Source organism: Rhodamnia argentea, chromosome 6 (genome assembly GCF_020921035.1).
Source record: "Rhodamnia argentea isolate NSW1041297 chromosome 6, ASM2092103v1, whole genome shotgun sequence".
Classification (NCBI taxonomy): domain Eukaryota; kingdom Viridiplantae; phylum Streptophyta; class Magnoliopsida; order Myrtales; family Myrtaceae; genus Rhodamnia; species Rhodamnia argentea.
Genome location: NC_063155.1, coordinates 29086083 through 29102862, shown reverse-complemented (window position 1 = coordinate 29102862; position 16780 = coordinate 29086083). Strand labels below are relative to the sequence as shown.

Genomic DNA, 16780 nt, shown 5'->3' with positions numbered 1-16780 from the left:
CGAGAATCACGAATCGCCCATCCTCCACTGTTCATATTCAGCCCCCATCCCTCCCCCTCTCTCTTGTCTCTCTCAAATTCACGAGCATTCATCCATGGAAGCCCGTTCAATCGGGCGAGAATCACGCCTTGGGGCTGTCCCCCAGCTTCCGAGCTCCAAAGATGGAGATGACTTTGTCCTCATTCCGCAGAGAGAAAAGCTCATGCGTCGTTGTACACAGCGACTGGACTGGATTTGCGTTTGCGTCTGCTCAAACTAATTGGGACTCATCGCCGTCTTCTGGTTGACCCCGATGAGAATCATCTGCAGGTCTGATTCACATGCTCCGAAGCTTCAATTGATCAAGCGCTCGAATGTTTGGCTAATCGTAACGGTTTCTGGGTGGCAATTCGATTTGAAAGTTGCTCACGTGTTTAAACGTTGCAGATCTGCGGATAATTAGGACATTGCACAATTTAGCGGCTCCGCTATGTGTTTTAATCACTGTTTCGTGGGTTACTTTGCTGCTGAACCTGCTTTGGATGTGATAAATAGTTTTCATGCGTAGAGGGGATACGAGGAGGTGATAATAGTTGAGCGTTTGCTCCTTCAGGAGTTCATTCTGGGGACTCTGGATAGTTGGTAAAGTTGTAACTCGTAGACTGTTTCGCACTGTTTTATATATAATCGGCCAAGTTTGTGAGAAGTTCTGCATAATCAATTGGAAATGCACAAGGATTGCGTCCAAAGGGAAGATTGGTAATAACTGTCGCTGTCGCTGATGTGACTGAAATTCTGGTTGGCCACATGGAATTAGTTTTTGTCGAGGGAAAAGAGAGAGTTTGCATGATTAAGTTAGTAAATGGGCTTTCTGTCTACCTTTAGATGGCCACGTTTAGAGTTCTGTCTGGGAAATATGACACAGTGGTATGACACGGGCAATGGTTTCTCTCTAACTATGTTTTGTTCATATAGATAAGACAAGAGTTCTCACGTTAGGCATGTTTAGTGATATCTTGTTTTGCATTTGTTATTTGTTATTGTGCCATCTACCTGTTATCTCTCATCACCTATTTATTGCCAAATTGTTTTGATGCTCATTCAGCATTCTCTGTTTTAAGGAACCGGCTTTGTCTTGCTACTTCTGATGTTATCATGTAGGAACAAAGGGTTATGAACTGCGTAGTTTGCAACTTATACGTCGAAGTTGGGAAAGAGTGGAATATTTTATGCTTCTAATTTAATGATTGGACCCCTTTTGTGTGGCTTTTTGAGTGATTATTGTTCTGGCCAAAGTTACAAAGTGGCTGGTCCAATTTGTATGTTTAATCTGGCAAATGATGGTCAAGATATTGGTGCAACGTATTACAGTACAATGTAGGTATGAGCATTTAAAATTCAGCGAATTGGATGTAAGTTACCAACTACAGGATGTTCAACCCATAGTGTGATGTTAGAATTCTGCTGTTCTCTAATGTTGAAACCATGACTAGCATTTGCATGAACGTTACTCCTTCCCGATTTAGGTGGAAATGGTTTGGTGAGCGCAATGGATATGCTCATTTTTATGTGATGAGTCCGTTGGACTGCTTGGCTCATTGATTTTGTTGAACATCACGAAAGGGCGCTTGACTCTTTGATTGGGTGGATAGGGAACGTCAATGGGTCTGTTAAATTTGCTTATGCTTTATTAATGATCCCAGATGCAGATCCGTAGCCAATTTCTTTTAAGGTTTTCTTGGTTCTATGCATAAGCTCTTATTTCTGGAGTCATTTGGAGATGATCTAGTCCAACCTTATGGACCAATTTGCCAGGCGACAACACTGAATTGCTTTATGTTCTTAATTTTTCAAATGCCTAATACAGGACAGAATCTAACAGCGCTCCTGGTACATTTGTGCTTTGCTCTATATACACCATCTCAGTGGACTGGAGAACCCTGAATAAGCGAATCACATCGATTTTATGGTTGAGCTTTCTTTGCAGGTGGTTCGTCGCATGTAATTCCGTTTAAATCAGGTTAACAAAGTAGCGCTCGTGTAATATCTTTTCTTTCCCTGGGTTACAATTGCATTCAGGACTTTCTAATTGCAGAACGAATCACCTCAAGTGGAAGATGTCACGATGCTTGGACATTGGGATCTTGGCGGTTACTTTGTTGGACCTTTCTGATCTGGCTTGTTCTAGGAGTTTGAAGTGATTGGATAGCTAAGTTTTACATGTCGAATGATCTATCTCCTTCGGTGTGTATCTCATGGCTTGTAATTCTTTCATTTGTAGTTCCAGATGGAGCAATACTGGCATTTTACTTTGAGAGAGAGAGAGAGAGAGAGAGAGAGAGGGAGAGAGAGAGAGAGTTCATACAGATCACAAACTAGTCTAGATATCAGTTAAATTCGAGTACACTGAATAGGTCAGCCAAATAAACTACGATTTGCAAAACTCACAAGGCTAGGGAAATAATCAAATATCAGGCTAATGATAATATACATGCTGGTTAAATGAATTAAGAGGAAATTGTACAGCAAGCGCCTATAGCAATCAATTGTCATGACCCTCGTCCTGGGGATCAGTCGAAATCCTACCATCTCCGGCTATCTTATCACCACCCGAGCCTTCACCACCAATCCCACTATACTGTCTCATCCTCCACCCTCGTTCCTGTTTTGCCCTTGGTTATGGTGTTCTCCACCATCTGCTTTTGAAGGCAAAGCAAGGATAAATGTAAAAGGAAGTAACCAAAAGGGCGAATACTTGAAGAAAAAGCAAATCAACCCAGCTGAAAATGCCTAAAGAAATGGGTCCCGAAAGGAAAATGGAGTTTTGTAATCAATTGAGACTTGGCCAAATGCAAGTCAAAAAGAGAAGGTAGCATTGTATTAAATGGCCACCCTTATCCTCTGTCCTATCTCACATTATATACCACTGAGATTGTCTAGTAGTAAAGAGAGGAGAAGAGAGGGAAGAATATTTTTAATATGAGGAATAACATCTACAATTACTTCAAACAGCCCCTTCGGGCGCATCGACAAAAATTTATTCAACTGACTTATGTTCCCCATGATTTTTACAAAGCCAGAGAGCCCGTACACCACTACAAGCTGTATAAACATAGAGTACAACAAAGGCAAGTTACAACAGTTGTCAGAGAGAGAAGGGGGAAGGGGGGTTGGTAGGGCGCTTAACCTAAGTTGCTTTTGTTATGAAAGATGGCGGTTAAGTAATTAGGTATTACCACTTTCACCATCAGAGGCATCTTCAAGCCTTGAGATTGCATCAACTAGGGCTTGCTCATGCTCCTGCATTTCACGGAGACATGGGTGGATGAGAAAGAACGGCAATATAAAACAGCATAAAACAAGAGATAAGCAAGCAATCACCTTCAGCACTTTCTTCGCTTTCTCAATCTCTGTGGGATCAGGATGGGTTGCGCCAAAAACTTTCTCCACCTGTTACATTAATATCCTAAAAAATAAAGAATAGAAGATAGCTATTTCAAAGTTCAAATCCATTAAAGTCATTCGGATACCTCCTTAATTAGTGTATCTGTATGAAGTAATTCAATATCCCCCAATGCCTTTTTTCCCACACCGTTTTGCGATAAAGGAACATCTTTCTTGGTTTGACCCTTTGTGGTTCCTCTACCTCTTCCGACTCCCGCAACGCCACCACCACGGGTCATGGGTTTTTTGGTTCCACGCCCTGGACCAGGACGGCCTCCCCTACGAGATACGCCAGGATCCTCTCCTTCCCATCGGATATCTTCAGGAGATATCTACATGATAGAAGAGAAAATATGATACTCAGAAATGCCAATTCCACGAGCAATAGGAAGAGATAACTAGTGAAACAGCAGGATCAGTTAAAGAGACATTAACCACCATATGGTGTGCGGGAGGGTGTCAGGTGTGTGCTTGAGTGTGGGCGAAAGAGCTTATAAATGTTAGCCCAAAAACCAATTAAAGGTAAATCACCAATGGCGATATCCTTAACAACGAACAACTGTACTATTATCAAAGAAATGCGGCAAGAAGAAAATCTAGTCAACATTTGACATCAGAAAAGGAATAGGTATTTAAAAGTGTGCAACCGGCCAAAACTGAGACTCTGCATGATACCCCAACAATCAACTAACACATAATGTCCAGTGAATAAACTTTTATCTTCAAATGGCATATTAATCCTCCTGGCAAATTCTACCAAAGTATATTTACCTCTTTGAGGTTGACCCACTCCCATGTTTCATCTGCTGTATTTATATCATAAACGAGAGCATGGCGACCCTAGTGAAAAAGATTTAGGTTAATGATCAGTGAAATTTCTTAACACTAAAAACATCCAACGACTAAGGAACAACACCTATCCAACAGTTAGGAAACAATACCTCAGCTGCATTGTAGTCGGTTATAACAGCCTCATAGAAATTGTTGTCATCGGGCCACCTAGTCCAGACTCTCTTCCCTATAAGTGGATCATAAGATGTCGCCTCAGCATGTTCGTTCACTGGAAAGGCCCCTGAGGTGCCCCGATTTGCACCTGGCCTTGTGCTAATACCTGCAGAAGGGTACTGCATGGACTTCACAAAAAATCCAGCAGATATGGTGCTTTGTTAATAAAAAGAAGAGGAAACATACACTTATCTATTCAAATTCTTGGGAAAAAAGTCAAAAAGTTCCCAACTTACTGATTTCTGTTTCTTACTCCTGGCTCCAGGGGGAGGTCCTCGTTTTATCGATCCAGAAGGTTGTTGCATTGATGGATGCAGTGCAGGAGATGGTGCCCCCATAGATAAAGAAGCTACAGATTGTGATGTTTTCTGTTTCTTACGAGATGCTGAGACACTGGGACTTGGTAAGAGATCATGAACAGGCTGAGATGTGCTGAGCATGCCTGGTTGAAGCCCTCTTGCTTTTCTCCACTCCCTAACGGCTAAAGAAGTAGTTAGAAATGAAGGATCAAAAATGAAAAAAGAATTATCTACATTAATATAGCTCATCCATTATTTCTTAGCAACTAGAGTAACAAGTCATCCAAAAGATGAGACCTTATCCTACGAATCATGTCATCAGCATTGACCCTTGATAGAAGTTCCCTATGTTCCTCATCTGATACCCTCAGCTCTTTCCTCAGTTCAGTAATTAGACCTTCCTTTTCCTATCAAAGACAAGGGGAAAAAAGCCACTGAGCCTGGTTAAAAAACTCAAGCAAGACAGAAAAGTTAACATATGAACAACAAGAGATACCCAGGTAATGGCATCAGACTGAGCTTTGAATGCCCGAAGGACTGAACAGTAGGCTTCTTGCTCAATGTCGTGGATCTGGGTTTCCATGTCACCATGAACACTAGGCAACAGAGGAGGACCAACAAAACTAGACCGGGGGTTGCCAGCAGTTCTGGCCCCCCTCTGAAACCTATTATGAGTAGGAGGCAGATCATCATCTGTCCCTGCATATACAAAGAAGGATTACAAATTACACCCCATAAAGGGTCACGAAGTCTGACCAAAAAAAAAGAAAAAAGGGTCACGAAGAAATTTCTAAAGGAATGGGAAAACCAGATGTAGTGCATTTGCAGTATCTATGGATGAGTTAAACCAATACGCTGCTGATTGCAACATTAAGATAGGGCACAGCATCTCTTCATCCGATATAAGCTACTAATTAGGACATTAAGGTTGTAAAAGGCATCACTACTTCTAATAATTCAAGTGTATCAGCAATCTCAGTAGCTTAATGGAAAAGCAGCCTACACTCTTTTACAAAGTAAAGACACCAAAAAAGCTGCAACCATATGTTGATCGATACCAAAATTAGCCATTTTGGTGAAATGACAACGGATGATAATGAAGGAAAGAGAATAAAGATGTGATAGAATATACCAGCATCAAAGCACTAGCTAGATGCTCTTTTTCTTGGGTTTATTTTTTAGGATCTGGTGGGATAAGAAGGCACAAGGTTCAGAAGTTTGTCAGCAACATCTAAACCCTCACTAGATGAATCAAAAGGCAAAGGAAGAGAAAACAAAACTGAAATAATCTCTAATCCACGGATTGAAGACTGATCACCTCATACATGGAAAACCCCAAATAATATGCTCCTATGATCTTCAAGAAACGACAAATAAGGCCATTTCTTGGCGCATATTAAAAAAAAAAAAACAAAGTTCCACCAATTTTTTTTTTTTATCAAATAGGTAAATTTAAGAGAAAAAAGCTGTATCAAGATATTGGGGAGAGCAGAAGCACAATTGACACTTCAAGCTCAAAAGTCCCCACAGGGCAAGATAAAAAGACCAAAATACTGATGTAATGCCAAAGAGGATCATTTAATATACATCCACAATCAGATAACTTTAGAGTGCCAACCACTTTTTCAAGGTAAGATTTAAATACAGCAATTTTGTTAAGGAGTGCTCCAAGGGCACTAATTAAACATATAAATGAAGAAATTTTATCATATCCAAAGTTCTATCTTCCTCGTCTTATGCACAATCAATGCATTGTAAACATAAATATTTCTTAGGTAAGTATGTTTAAGAGATGTCCCAAGGCATTCATTAACAAGACCCTCGAGAAAAAGCAACATTCAAAGAAGTGGAAGCTGGGGGAGGGGATTCAAACCATCAGCTCACAAACTAAAGGCAAAAGACAGATTCCAAGAAAAGATGACCTGCAGAGTTATACATACCCCGCAGGTTCAGCAAATTATACATTTCAGCAGAGGAAAGTGTATGAAAATAGATAATGCTGAAAGAAGGTAACTAACCTTAGTACAGTACAAGTGAAATCTAATACAGACTACTTAGAAGCACGTAAACAAGCTTGAATCCTTCTACTACGCCACTGCATCCATCTAACAACCAGACCCATTAATCACAGCAACGAGTCGACGGCTAAGTTATTAAATCCTAAAAGTAGTTCCCAGACTATTTTTAATCATAAGACCACAAGATCAGCCGGAAAAAATCAGAGTTAGCTCAAAATCAACCAAGTAATCCTTTAAAAACCTCAAATTGAAAAATATACTTCTTTCGATTGGCTGCTCCAAGTTTCTAACAACGGCGTATACTTCTAATTGAGTACAAGGGACCATCTCAATTCAAAATATTAAAGCAAAATCGATAGAACAACATATGTTTAAAGCGATAATAAGATCGAAAAGAACCCTAAGAAGCACAAAAACAGTCAAAGCGTCGATCTTTATCATACATACCGCTGCTATCGGACAATTCATAATCCATCGCCGTCTGTTCGAATCAAATATTCACTCCAAACACAAAAGGCCACCTAGTTCGCTTCTTCTACCCAATCGAAGGCCTGCAACCGCACCAACCACAAGCTGCTGGACTTTCGCGCTGCTCCGAAAGAAGGCAAATTCACGGAGAATCCACCGACACGAATCCCCCAACCACTCCATTGGGCTCCATGACGTCGAGTTTGACGCGGAAACAGCGAAAGCCGAGGGCAGGAAAGAGGGGGACGAGGAGCGATTCGGTCTTCACGAGACCGTAGCCGGAATCTCCCAACGAATTGCGCGACTCCGGGTGAATGGAGGGCAAGCGAAGAGGCGAAAACCGCGATTCGAGATTGAAGATTTCACACCAGAAGAGTCGATCGACGGGGGAGAGAGAGAGAGAGCGCGCGTCTGTGTGTGTTCTTCAGCGGAGAGTCGAAGCTCGAGTCGAAGAAGGAAACCGGACTTCAAATAACTTTTCTGGCGCCCTAATTTTTCAGTTAATGATTGGTTTTGATTCCGGACTTCTCACAGAGTGCCAGCTTCAGCGATGGGAGAGTGCCCGACGGTGCAAATAATTGTTTCACGATGATAGAATTTGTAAATAAAATATCGTCGAAATATATTAATCCCAATTCTTTTAATTCTGATTTGATTTGGAAGTTATTTTCTTTTGGGGTGTGATTCCGATTCGTACTTCATATCTATAGTAAGACATGAGGTCCCGCTCCCCGATGAGTAAGCGGGGTCCGAGGCGGCTGCCTCTGTGGGGGTCGTAGGGATAGCACCCTCAAGATGCCAGATGATTTTTATAGTTCGAGCCAATTGATAGTTTAGGTCTGAGTCCATAAATAACTATTTTATATATTCTTTATTTTTCTTGGAATTGATGGATGTTATGAGAGATGGGAATTGCTAATTATGGTGAAAATCCCCTACTGGATATAGCTCTAATTTAATGGCGAACCAGGATAATTACGCGCCGAATCCTAACATTTTCGACACTATATCTTTATTTGGTTTATCATAATTACTCAAAAAATTAGTTAGAAGAGATAATAAAATGCTTGAAAAAGCCCTTGGCCTTTTTCGTTGTTATTTATTTTACTATCAAGTTCTAAAATTTCTAAAATTTACAATTTACATTCGCTTATGGAAAATAATAATTCAATGATATTATGATGAAAAATAATTTCCTACGCATATTGCATGAGTATAATCCGTTAGCGCAACCATATCTAGTTTTAGGCAATATTGAATCTTTATAAAGATTTTTTCATGATTCGGAATATATTATTATTGCAAACAATAATAACAAATTAGTTATATGCACATGTTATATTATCGTATAGACTAAATTATCTGAAATTACGCTCTCATTTGTAAATTAAGATTTATTATGATTGAAATTGATGAATGTATAGTCAGTTTAGTTTATATTTTAACTATACATTGACTTTTTTATAAGCTATTTTCTTCTTTTGCCTTTTCTCGCTAATTTCAGGAACTTGCAATATTACACAAACTAGAAATGGCTCAAAGAGTACCGATGTCATAAGGAATTAAATCATACAATCGTAACACATAATATATTCGTAGATAAGTATGCACATAAACTTCTTCATCTGTTTTAATATATTTCTATTTAGATTTGCCTTTTATAACACCAATCGGACAATCAAATAGGAGTTTTCAATGCGTTAATTTTTCTATGATATGTGCAATTAATATTTTAAAAATTGAGTATTTTCTTATTTACCAAGTCCAATTGGCGACTTACGTGATGCAATTTCTTTTCACAGGTTTGCCATGATTTTAAAAAATGTTAAAAAACCGCTCTTAAAAGAATCAACTTGAATCAATTTAGCTCGGTTTAGTTCAATAATTTGACTTTTTTTTTCCTTTTCCGATATGTACTCTTACTTGCAAAATTTACAACGGTAGATAAAAGGAGGGTTTAGTGCTGGTGGGTTTTGATTCTTTTTACCCACTTCCCATTTTCCATGTTTATTCTTTCATTTGCACTTTTATAGTGGAAAACTTATAAAACAAAATCCTAAACCTATTGTAATTGTATTAATTTAGTCATGAATTATTTTTTGCAAATTCAATTTTAAAATTTTTGCATTTGTGTCAATTTATTCCGTCCAACCAATTCTGACCGGCATGCGACATAATATTTTAATAATTTCTTTATAATTTTTATTTTATTATTCATTATTTGTTTCCTTTTTTCTATTTTTTCTTCCCTCTTCTTCCCGTAGTCGGTCGTCCTCGTCGACCATCCGGCGAAGTCGACCTCACGAAAAAAAGAAAATAGAGAAAGTAAAACAATCCATAAAAATATATTAAAATACTATGTTGTCGCATGACCGGCATCCACGTCGGTCGGCCAAAATTGGCTGGATGGATTGAAGTGACAGAATTACAAAAGGTTCAAAATTGATCGACAAAAAAAAAAAAGGATTGAATTAATACAATTGTAATAAGTTTTTTACTTTTTTCGTAATTCTTCCCTCTTTTATAGTAATACTATTTTATGTATCTATTTAAGGTTAATTTATTTAATTTATCACTTTGATTTCTCATCTTATAATATTTGTTTATGTATCTATCTGAATTATCTTTCCATTAAAGTTACTTTTCGTTTTTCGTTAAAAGATGTGTAAGCACATCGTTCCAATTATTAGATGCGAGAAGTATTATTCTTATTATATGGAAAAATAGCCTAAAAATTAAGAATAGATGAACTTTACAACAGGAAGGCGGTCTTCCGAGGCGAAATTAGTGCAATAGCTCATTTTCTAATAAAAAAAATAAAATTCAAGTGTAGGGCCTATTAATTTCGTGAAAATTAACGATTTTCCTGAAAATCCATAGATATTGGAACATAAATCATTACTGATAGTAGCAATATTCTAATTAACTAATTATTTTCAATAATAATTTTATTTGTAAAATTATTATTATTATTATTTTTTTTTTATTTTTTGGCAAAGCAAAGAAAGTCAATACACGTTTCTCATTTTGCCGATACGATCGGTCCACGTTTCAAAGCCCAGAAAGAAAAACCACCGCAAACTCCAACGTAGGTGAGACGCCAAGGCCCAAACCGCTCTCCAGCAAATTAATCGTCGGTCAATAACAAAGTAAAAAAAAAAAAAAAAAAAGGAAGGAGAAATGCTGTCACACTTCCATCTTCTCTCTCTCAAGTCGCCCCTCTCGCTCTCTTCCCCTCTCCGCCCGCTCTCGCTCTCTTCTCTCGCCTCCAAATCCCGCCGCCTCCGCTCCCCGTTCGGTCCTCCTCCCAGGTGGTTCTCCGTCGCATGCGACGCTAGGCCGGGCGGCGTTTCCATGGAGCCCCCCTCGCCGGAAGCTGAGGCGGCTTCCCCCGCCCCCTCCGCCTCCTCAGCCGCCGCCGTCGAGTCCGTGACGCGCGATTTGCGGGATCAGAGCTTGGAGGATAAGGATAGGAAGAGGGGGCTGAAGCTCGAGGATCTGACTTGGGACCACTCCTTCGTCAGGGAGTTGCCTGGGGATACGAGGACCGACGCGTTTCCGCGAGAGGTTTGGGTCTTCGCGTCCTGCTTTCAGTGTTTGATTTTGGTTACGCACTTGGAAGTCTGGTGTTTACAGATTGACGGATAGTGATAAAGGGAGTTTGAACTGGGCTTCCATGAAAACGGTGAGGCGTAGCGAGCTAGGTAGTATTCTTCGGTTTGTCATATTCGCAGCGTCAGAATGTCCATTTGAATAGCCGACTAGCGTTTATGTGGAGTTTGTGTCTTGGAGGCAGATATAGAACAAGAAGCGGGGAAATGTAAGGAGGATATAAGGTGATGATAGCGTGTGGGAAGTGTTTGCTTTTGTAAGCAACATCCCTTGCCACGATAGTAATGAGTACTTTTGAGGCTGAAACGCTACTCAAGTGTCTTTTTTTGTGCGCGGGCTTGATTTTGTGAATTCATTGTATCTCAGAAGCACATGGTATGATCTACTGCTACGTTGAATACACCATGTGAGATGGGAATTTTTGTTATGTCAAAACTTGAGATTTTGATGGAGTAGTAGATCAAAGTGTGTCGAATTAAGTTGCTATAAGTCCGGACTCAGCTACTGGATGCATGGGGGTTTAAACATATTTATTCAATTTCTCGCTGCATGATTAGCAGTGAATAAATATGGTCGGCTTAGTCTTGTGAGTGTATAATCACACTAGGAACTGGAGAGAGCAGAGAAATATGGCAGCAGCCTCGCCATAGGAGGGTAGGTTCAAGAAATGGCTGGAGGTAAATTACTGCAAAAAAATTATATAATTTCTCTTCAACTTACACCATGCACTCTAGCTTTTACATTGATTGCCCAGCTAAATAAACATTATTTTTTCATGTATTAGGATCATTGTTTGGCTTATCACCATTCTTGAGTAAATGCAGTTCAGTTCAGCTGGCAGCTGATCAGTCTAGCATTCTTTCTGATAGATAATGGAACAGAACATAGGAATCTAATTTTCTGAGATTGGCTTTAAGCTATTTGTTGCTTCATGACATCCACCTAAAACAAGCATGCTGTATTAAAAAGCTGCCCCAAACAAGCAGTAAATCTTTGTTTTCCGTTGCAAAGGCAGTTTTTTTGCGAATGTGAACTTGTTTTAGTACTAAGAGCTTGTTCGATAATTTCAATACGTGTTAAAATTTAATATCTTCAGGAATTAATAAAAAGTAGCCTGTTTAATAACCATAAATAGTTTTTTGACTTAAAAGATGGAATTAAATTAGAAAACCACTTAAGTTGCTAAGGAAGGAGGTGAGGGGTTAGTTAAATCATTCAATAGGAAAGGCATCGGAATAGGAAATAAAATCTCGCCTATTACATTGCTAACGGTTTAATAATGTTTCACAATTCCACATTTATCTAGAAAATAATATCATTCAATACTCAATATTCTGCTATTATCAAATGAGATTTTCATTTCCCGCACTTAAAGTGGCCACAAATTAAAATCCAACTCTTAGACATTCAACAGTTAACTTTCATTTTTACCAGAGAGAGGGGTGGGTGGGAAGAGAGAGAGAGAGAGAGAGAGAGAGAGAGAGAGAGAGAGAGAGAGAGAGAGATTGTCTCTATTTGCTAATTCAACCAAAATCGCTCTATTGCTGGCCCTTCAGCATTGCCTCTTTTTCATTGTAAATGCAGGTAATGCATGCTTGCTATACAAAAGTATCTCCTTCGGCTGAAGTAGAAAATCCTCAACTTGTAGCATGGTCAGACTTGGTTGCTGAAGCGCTTGATTTGGATCCTGAGGAGTGAGTTTTTGCCCCTCTCGCACTTTTTTGTTGGTCACATCTGAACTTGTGTGATGGATAAAACAAGATCAAGAAATTTCTGTGCCTGTGAAGAGAATTTTCTCTAGAATTGAGAACAGTAGTTTAACAATTCTGATAATGTCTCTGATCGGTGCTGTCTCTTCATCACCCGACGTGTTTCGAGCAGCATACTTTTGTTTTTCAAGAGGATCAATTTGCTGTTACTCTGTTGAGAGCTAGATTTCAGCTTTGTCTTCATTTTTACTCCTTTTTTCATTCTTGTTGGAAGTGCTTCTTGCTTCAGATCGAGTCTCTCTTTTCATTGGGTTAATTGAGTTATTTGTGGTTTCAGATTTCAAAGACCAGACTTTCCACTTCTGTTCTCTGGTGCAGCCCTTTTGGTGGGAGCGTAAGTGCTGTTGGGAATTATAGATCACTTATCCCGACTTCAGTTACGTCATTTGTTAATTATATTCTGCTCATTCAGCCAATCTAATCTTTTTTTGCTGCAGTTTACCTTATGCTCAGTGTTATGGAGGCCATCAATTTGGCATGTGGGCAGGTCAGTTGGGTGATGGTAGGGCAATAACTCTCGGGGAGATTGTTAATTCAAGATCACAAAGGTGGGAGCTGCAGCTGAAAGGTTCTGGCAGGACCCCTTACAGTCGGTTTGCTGATGGACTCGCAGTTTTGCGTAGCAGCATCAGAGAGTTCCTTTGCAGTGAAGCAATGCACAGTCTGGGAATTCCCACGACCCGTGCACTCTGTCTTGTGACAACTGGGAAATTAGTTACTCGAGACATGTTTTATGAGTACGTTCATCTTGAACTTCCATCATGCGCATGTTTTTCCACATATGCCATTCGATAGTGAAAACAGGAAGCAGTGTTCATTGCTATGGTGATGCCTCAGTACATCTGAATGAATTTGGATGCTGTGGACTGAGGGTGACAAATGAGCTGACAGTTTATTCATCTGATCGAGTGCCTCTGTGCACTTGATCATGTGTGTCTTGAACTTGCACGTGAGAAATGTTTAAAAATTTTGTTCATCGTCAATTCTGCTAGTGTAATCATCCAATCTAATGCCTGATCTTATTCCCTCTGAGATAGAGTCGGAGTGTGAAATTGGTAAAGTGTTTTATATAGAATATTGTATGAATATGGAGTAATGCAGTTTAGATGAACGTGTTGGTTTTTCTGGAATTCAGTGAGACAGGATTTTAACTTTCTCGATTCTCACACCAGTGGAAATCCGAAGGACGAACCTGGTGCAATTGTTTGCAGAGTCGCTCAATCCTTTTTGCGCTTTGGTTCTTATCAAATACATGCTTCGAGAGGAAAAGAGGACCTTGGCATTGTTCGCGCTTTGGCTGACTATGCTATAAGACATCACTTCCCACATATAGAAAACATGAGTAGAAGTGAAAGCTTGTCTTTCAGCACAGGCAATGATGATCAGACAGTTGTGGATCTGACCTCAAACAAATATGCAGGTAGTTTATTTTGGAGAACTCATTTCAGTTGCTATATCATAACTGTTGTTCATATTGTGCTATGCATGATGAGTAACATATGTTTCTTTTCTTTTTTTAAGTGATGAAGGTCTCCTGAGTACTTAACTGATTTATGGAGTACAAATGATGTATTTCCTGTATAAGCTAGCAAGTCCTTTGGTCTTTTTTGATTTATATTGTAGTTTCTGCCTATCTATCTGCAATTCCCAATCAATATGGATCAATTAGTTTCTGAATTTCTATTTACTGCCTTGATCCTTGATCATCTCATTATGTGGAGCAAAATGCGTCTCTTGCTACTGATGAAATGAGGGTGTTGGTTTGCTAAATATGATAAGTAGTTGGCCCTTGAACAGCAGCTTTTAATTTGCATAGGACTCTGATTCTTCTTTAAAACTTAGTTGATGTCAGAGGAAATACAACGAATTTTTTGTCTCACAGGATTCACGAGATTGGGATTACAATCCTTTGTTTATTTTGGAGTTGTAGAGCCTTAATGCTTCTTCACACGCCTTACTGATTTCTAGACAAAAGGTTAGCAGAATTTCTGGCTAATATCTCTTTTGATCTGAATTGCCGATGATGTCAGCTTGGGCAGTGGACATCGCTGAACGTACTGCTTCCTTGATCGCGAGATGGCAGGGTGTTGGTTTCACTCATGGTGTACTGAACACAGACAACATGAGCATTTTGGGGCTCACCATTGATTATGGTCCCTTTGGATTTCTGGATGCATTCGATCCAAGTTACACACCCAATACCACAGATCTTCCAGGGCGAAGATACTGTTTCGCGAATCAGCCTGATATTGGTTTATGGAATATCGCGCAGTTTGTCTCAACTCTCTCATCTGCTGAACTGATTAATGACAAGGAGGCAAACTATGCCATGGAAAGGTATTACCTTGTCTTCGCTTTTCTTTCTCTGAAGGATAAAATACTATCAACTTGCTGTTCATTCTAGACTATTTGTCGTACTGCAGATATGGGACCAAATTTATGGATGAATATCAAGGCATAATGACCAGAAAACTTGGCCTTCCCAAGTACAATAAACAGTTAATTGGCAAACTTCTTAATAATATGGCCGTTGATAAAGTGGACTACACAAATTTCTTTCGGGCACTTGCAAATATCAAAGCCGATCTTAGCATTCCAGAGGATGAGTTACTGGTTCCACTGAAGGCTGTTCTACTCGATATCGGGAAGGAGCGGAAGGAGGCATGGATCAGCTGGGTGAAAATATACATACAGGAGGTAGAATGATATAATGACTTTTCCCTCATGGTTCCCACATAGTGAAGGTGACTTGTCCAGGGTGCTGGCATCTGCTCATGTTGGACGTTGCATAAATGTGCCATTTCATCTGAACCAGTGTTGATCTTGCTTTTGACTGAAGTATATTGGCAGACTCATTATGTGTGATTAGTGGACGTACAATAGAATGAAGTTGCTGCCTTACAAGAAAGCATAACTTTCTAAACTACTTAGAATAGGCATAAGTGAACTTCAAGAATAATGTAGGCATCTGCGTCTCTCTTGATCTGTTATCGAACCGCAAGTTCTGCCTGTATACTTGCATTGGTCCTTCCAAGTTTGATAGATGTAGAAAATCTCTTATTTAACATCATCGTCATTGATAAAGCATATCATTGACAGGGGACCACTGGATACTATATTCTGAGAAATAGCCACTCCAGCATCATAATTTTCTTCCGTAGGCACCTCGTTTTTTCCTCCTTGGTATCTGCATTCCATATAGCTTGTCTTATCTTGTTACACTAATATATGTAGCAAACTCTTTGTTTTGGTCAATTAACATTCATGGGTCTGCTACCAGCTGGTCAATAGCGAGGTGTCCGATGAAGAGAGAAAGACTGCTATGAATTCAGTGAACCCCAAGTATGTCCTTCGGAACTATCTTTGCCAGAGTGCAATTGACACCGCCGAACTGGGTGATTTCGGAGAGGTCCGGAGGCTGCTTAAGCTTATGCAGAGACCCTATGATGAGCAGCCAGGCATGGAGAAATATGCTCGCCTTCCCCCAGCTTGGGCATATCGGCCTGGCGTTTGCATGCTCTCTTGTTCTTCATGAGTCAGTGCTGACTTGTCACGAGATATTCAAGTACCAGATGCGGAGTATTTCCTGTTGTATATAAGTACAGTCGAGTCAGATTTGTTTTTGCAGCTGCAGAAAAGTATGTGCCATAGCCATTCCCTGGTTTTTCGTTTGTTGACGATCGGGATTGGTTTATATAGTTGGAGATATCTCCTTGTTATTCATTTCTTTAATGTTGTATCAGGCTTTGCCGCAACTACTAACAGCTTGTCTACAAAATTGCTGGAAGAAAAAGAAAATGTATCCAACTTTGGGCTCTCGATTTTTTTCACGGCCTGAAAATTGAAAAAGAGCTGTCAGCGAAAAATTTACCTTAGGGTATTTTGCATAATGACTTATCTCTACTTTGTTTCCCAATTTTTGATTACGAAATTCTACACGTCCCTCGGCTAGAGATGGATTGTAGCGAAATGCCTCCGCGCTACAGCTCACCCGACAAACGAATCACGGTGAGGATAGAAGTTCGTGTACAATTCCGGTCATTTTAATTGGTGCGTTCGTTGTCCATGTTACTAATTTCCCTCTTTTACTTGCGAATTCGAAAGACTTATGTACTGTTGGGTCCAAGATAAAAATTTTCATGTCAGTTTCAACCCCCTCCAGACCCGGTTACTCTAGAATTAGATT

General features: G+C 39.6%; 2 protein-coding genes and 1 long non-coding RNA gene across 5 annotated transcripts; 2 read left to right on the top strand and 1 right to left on the bottom strand.

Annotated features, from left to right (window-relative positions):
• Positions 1-2253, top strand: LOC115728265. Of its 2 annotated transcripts, none has more exons than XR_007198936.1 (2): positions 1-309; positions 2075-2253. It is a non-coding gene; the product is annotated as an uncharacterized LOC115728265 (long non-coding RNA). The 2 variants fall into 2 exon arrangements; XR_007198935.1 differs by lacking the exon at positions 2075-2253 and adding an exon at positions 535-685.
• Positions 2254-2337: 84 nt separating this feature from the next.
• LOC115728208 (protein EMSY-LIKE 3) lies at positions 2338-7734 on the bottom strand. 2 transcript variants are annotated; one of them, XM_030658561.2, is made up of 10 exons: positions 7193-7734; positions 5224-5426; positions 5025-5134; positions 4665-4902; positions 4365-4547; positions 4195-4263; positions 3510-3755; positions 3361-3429; positions 3216-3279; positions 2338-2678 (listed from the first exon to the last, which is right to left on the bottom strand). In XM_030658561.2, the coding sequence occupies exons 1-10, from the start codon at positions 7218-7220 to the stop codon at positions 2623-2625; spliced, it is 1266 nt and encodes a 421-aa protein (XP_030514421.1). In that variant the 5' UTR covers positions 7221-7734; the 3' UTR covers positions 2338-2622. The 2 variants fall into 2 exon arrangements, with proteins under 2 accessions (XP_030514421.1, XP_030514415.1); XM_030658555.2 differs by having other exon boundaries at positions 2338-2675; positions 4365-4556; positions 7193-7730.
• A 2657-nt stretch (positions 7735-10391) lies between these two features.
• Positions 10392-16422, top strand: LOC115728199 (protein adenylyltransferase SelO). The gene is made up of 8 exons (XM_030658538.2): positions 10392-10780; positions 12410-12519; positions 12872-12928; positions 13032-13331; positions 13767-14014; positions 14625-14931; positions 15018-15291; positions 15875-16422. The coding sequence occupies exons 1-8, from the start codon at positions 10394-10396 to the stop codon at positions 16127-16129; spliced, it is 1938 nt and encodes a 645-aa protein (XP_030514398.1). The 5' UTR covers positions 10392-10393; the 3' UTR covers positions 16130-16422.
• The last annotated feature ends 358 nt before the right edge of the window (positions 16423-16780 follow it).

Coding starts and splice junctions, on each gene's coding strand:
- LOC115728208 (XM_030658555.2), bottom strand. CDS start 7,220: ATGGATTATGAATTGTCCGATAGCAGCG. Junction 5,427..7,192: donor TGAATTGTCCGATAGCAGCG/GTATGTATGATA, acceptor TTGTATATGCAG/GGACAGATGATGATCTGCCT. Junction 3,280..3,360: donor AAGCGAAGAAAGTGCTGAAG/GTGATTGCTTGC, acceptor CGTGAAATGCAG/GAGCATGAGCAAGCCCTAGT.
- LOC115728199 (XM_030658538.2), top strand. CDS start 10,394: ATGCTGTCACACTTCCATCTTCTCTCTCTCAAGTCGCCCCTCTCGCTC. Junction 12,929..13,031: donor GCAGCCCTTTTGGTGGGAGC/GTAAGTGCTGTT, acceptor TTTTTGCTGCAG/TTTACCTTATGCTCAGTGTT. Junction 14,932..15,017: donor GCAAACTATGCCATGGAAAG/GTATTACCTTGT, acceptor GTCGTACTGCAG/ATATGGGACCAAATTTATGG.